Genomic DNA, 3,252 nt, shown 5'->3' on the forward strand with positions numbered 1-3,252 from the left:
AGAGGAGAAAAGGGCTTGGAAAGGTAAAACAACTTGTCAAGTTCCTCCAGCTCGACTGGACTCTAAACATGGGCAAGCTTTTTGTACTACAGTTTACCACCTAATGCCAACAGCATGATTTTGTAGACACGAGAGGTGACATCTGCCACAAGTCACACAGCAAGCAGAGTGGAATTTAAATAAGATGCTCATAGGACACCTAATAGTTCCCACCGCACCACACCAGGTGCCCTTTTATCTGCTCCTCTTCCTACTGTGGTCCCTGGAAATCTGAGCTGAGAGAAGTGTAGTCTCTTTTCTGGAGGGTCTCAGCAAAGAGACTTTCCATGTTTGCCTGGGACACAAGCCTGTTGACTGTAGTATCTGCCTCTGCCATGTGTGTTCAACCTCGGGCTATGCTACATATGAGCGCAGCCCAACACAAAACAGTAGTTATTTAAAACTCTATGACATTCCCCCCCCCCCTTTTTGTTTTGTCTTAACTCGAATGCGCAGTTCCTGAGCGTGGATACGTCGTTTCCCAACATCACAAGACAGGACACGCCTGAGAGTGAACTCATCAGCCTCCCTGCCCTCAGTCATTCCACTTCACTGATGGGGGTGGGGGCCTGGAATCCCTTCTTTCTTAGGTCCCCAAAATGAGAACGTGGCCTACCTGGATCTAGCGCTCGGCGGTGCCGGACCACAAAAACCCACTCCTACTCCATCCCTCCAAGCCTACCTCCGCGTCGAACATCTGGTCCAGCGAAGGGCTGCTGCGCATCAGCGCGTCCACCAGCGCTAGCCACAGGCCCAGCGAGCCGTAGTACACCGTCTGCATGAGCACGATCTGCGACAGGATCAGCAATGGATCCCACACGTAGCTGCGAAACTGGCCCGCCATGCCGGCCAGCGGGGCTCGGCAGCCACTCGCGCCGCTCAGCGCAGCCACGCCATCGGCCCGCAGCCGTCGGGCTACCTGCGGGGAGACACCCGGAGCTTCAGCCGGCCGGCCGTCGCCTTGGCAACGCCACGGGAGGGAGAGCCGGGGACCCAGGAGCCATACCATTCCGGGAGGTGGGGGAGGCGGGGCGGGCGGACCCACTCACGGCGTCAGGGGAAACCCTGCCGGTTCCGTCCGCCGGGCTCCTCCCGGGTTCACTCACCCACGACCGGCTCGAGGGTTTGAAGCGTCCGAGCGCGGTCCGGCTTCACCCGTGGATTCCCGACACTGCGCTGACAGACAGGATCATGGAGCGGAGGACCTGCCGGCCTAGAGAGGCCGAAGAGCGGAGGCCTGCGGCTGCGTGGAAAGAATGCATTTCCGGGGACGGCGGCCGACGGGCCGTACTGAGAGCGGCCAGGAAGTCAACTGTGCACATGCGCAGGAGGAAGGATGAAGGCAAACGGAAGCGAGGCACAAAGCCGTGAATCTTGCGCGCCCTCTAGAGGGAAATTAAAAAAAAAAACAGCAGGTCCATTCCTAAGAGGGAAAGGGGTGGAAAGTCTAGGAATAAATAAAAGAAAAAAAACATTCACCATTTGAAGCATGGCGAGATGGCTCAACGTGTTAAAGGCTTGCCAGACCTGTGTTCAATCCCTGGAACCCACAATTTGGAAGAAGAGAACTGATTCCCTCCTGCAAGCTGTCATCTGACTGCTGTGCTCACACAACAAATTAAATTTAACCAAAACGAACTTTTTTTCGAAACAGTCTCACTATGTGGCCCTGGCTGGTCAGAAACTTGCTATATTCCAGGCCCATCTGGAACACACACACACACACACACACACACACACACACACTTTTTCAAGGGAAAAAATGGGTTAAACATTGGCCAGCTTCAGGTTAGATTCTCAGTGTTTTCTCTCCTTAGTTAATCCAGAACTTTCAAACTTTTCTACATATCTTCTTTTGGTCACTTTCTCATTATCATGATGTTTAAAAGTCAGAGAAGGGGGCAACATACTGTCTTAAAGACATAAAGTTAGTGAGAAAACAGGCCTTTTGTTTGTTTGTTCATTTCAAGACAGGTTTTCTCTGTGTAACCACCCTGTCTGACCTGGAACTTGCTTTGTAGACCAGGCTGGCCCTGAACTCACAGAAATCTGCCTGCCTCTGCCTCCTGAGTTCTGGGATTAAAGGTGTGTACCCATATACCCGGCAAACTAGGCATTGCAATCCAGGTAAGGCTCGGAAGATTTGGACACATGAGACATTGCCCTGCACTTTGGACACGGTTACATTAAATGGCCAAGTAGTGGGTGCTAAGGTGGCCATCCAACGGAGAGAAAAAGACAGCTCCTGAAGTCACAGCTGGCATCAAACCTGACCTTGCCTACCTCCATGTTCACTTTTATCTCCGCCTTCCCTGAGACAGAATAGTGGACAGTCAGTAAATATTTGCTGAATGAATCAAGAGCAGAGAAAGGGCAAAGGCAAACCCATGACTCATTTGATTTCTCTTCCCAAAGACCCAAGTTCCCCAACTTCACAGAAGAGCACAAAGGAAGGAAGTAGGAGGTCCTAGGAAGAGTGTGGGCTTTCCACCGGCTCTGTCACTTGCTAGCAATGTGACCACTGAGCCACTCCCGTCTTTAAACCTCAGCTTCCCCGTCTATGAAATGAGGAGCTGGACTACATGAATGTTTTCCAACGTCTAGTTCACACTGCATGAATTATCTTCCCATTTAAACGCTTTACGAAAGCCCCACATAATCTGCCAGTCCGAAGAGCAAGCGATAGTCATGTGATCACTTGGAATTGCTAGAACCCCAGACAAAAGTAAAGAAACGAGGCTTTGGCCAGGGAATGTGACTTCTCTTGTCATTTGGAAACTGTAAATAATTCACTTGGAGTCTAGCCCAAAGATTGCTGAGGTACTTCTCAACTCAACCATCTTTTAGGTACCTCAGTACAGCTCAGCACATTTCAGACTCTTCTAGTCCTCTGATTCACAGGATACAGTGTCTGTGAGACTGTCAAGTACACGTGAGCGATATAATAATTCTCAAAGCCCAAGACAGTTGTTTGTAAAGAAACTGAGGTTGAGAAGGACATGGTGGTGCAAGCCTTTAATTCCAGCACTTGGGAAACAGAGGCAGACAGATCTTTGAGTTAGAGGCCAGCCTGGTCTACTGAGCAAGTTCCAGAGCTACTCAGAGAGACCCTGTCTTGAGAAACAAAACGAACAAAGAAAGAGAGAGAGAGAAAGAGAGAGAGAGAGAGGCCGAGAATGGACTCAGACGAAGGGTCTCTGGCTGCAAACACCA

General features: G+C 50.7%; 1 protein-coding gene across 1 annotated transcript in view; it reads right to left on the reverse strand.

Annotated features, from left to right (window-relative positions):
- Sys1 (SYS1, golgi trafficking protein) overlaps positions 1 to 1,137 on the reverse strand; it is a 4,376-nt gene extending 3,239 nt beyond the window's left edge. The window contains exons 1-2 of the mRNA XM_026787087.1: positions 1,046 to 1,137; positions 722 to 958 (exon numbers count right to left, since the gene is read on the reverse strand). Of these exons, the coding sequence (XP_026642888.1) occupies positions 722 to 958; positions 1,046 to 1,048 (240 nt within the window). The 5' untranslated portion in view covers positions 1,049 to 1,137. The remainder of the gene's footprint in view (positions 1 to 721; positions 959 to 1,045) is intronic.
- Positions 1,138 to 3,252: the final 2,115 nt, after the last annotated feature.

Source organism: Microtus ochrogaster, linkage group LG8, assembly GCF_000317375.1.
Source record: "Microtus ochrogaster isolate Prairie Vole_2 linkage group LG8, MicOch1.0, whole genome shotgun sequence".
NCBI classification, from domain to species: Eukaryota; Metazoa; Chordata; class Mammalia; order Rodentia; family Cricetidae; genus Microtus; species Microtus ochrogaster.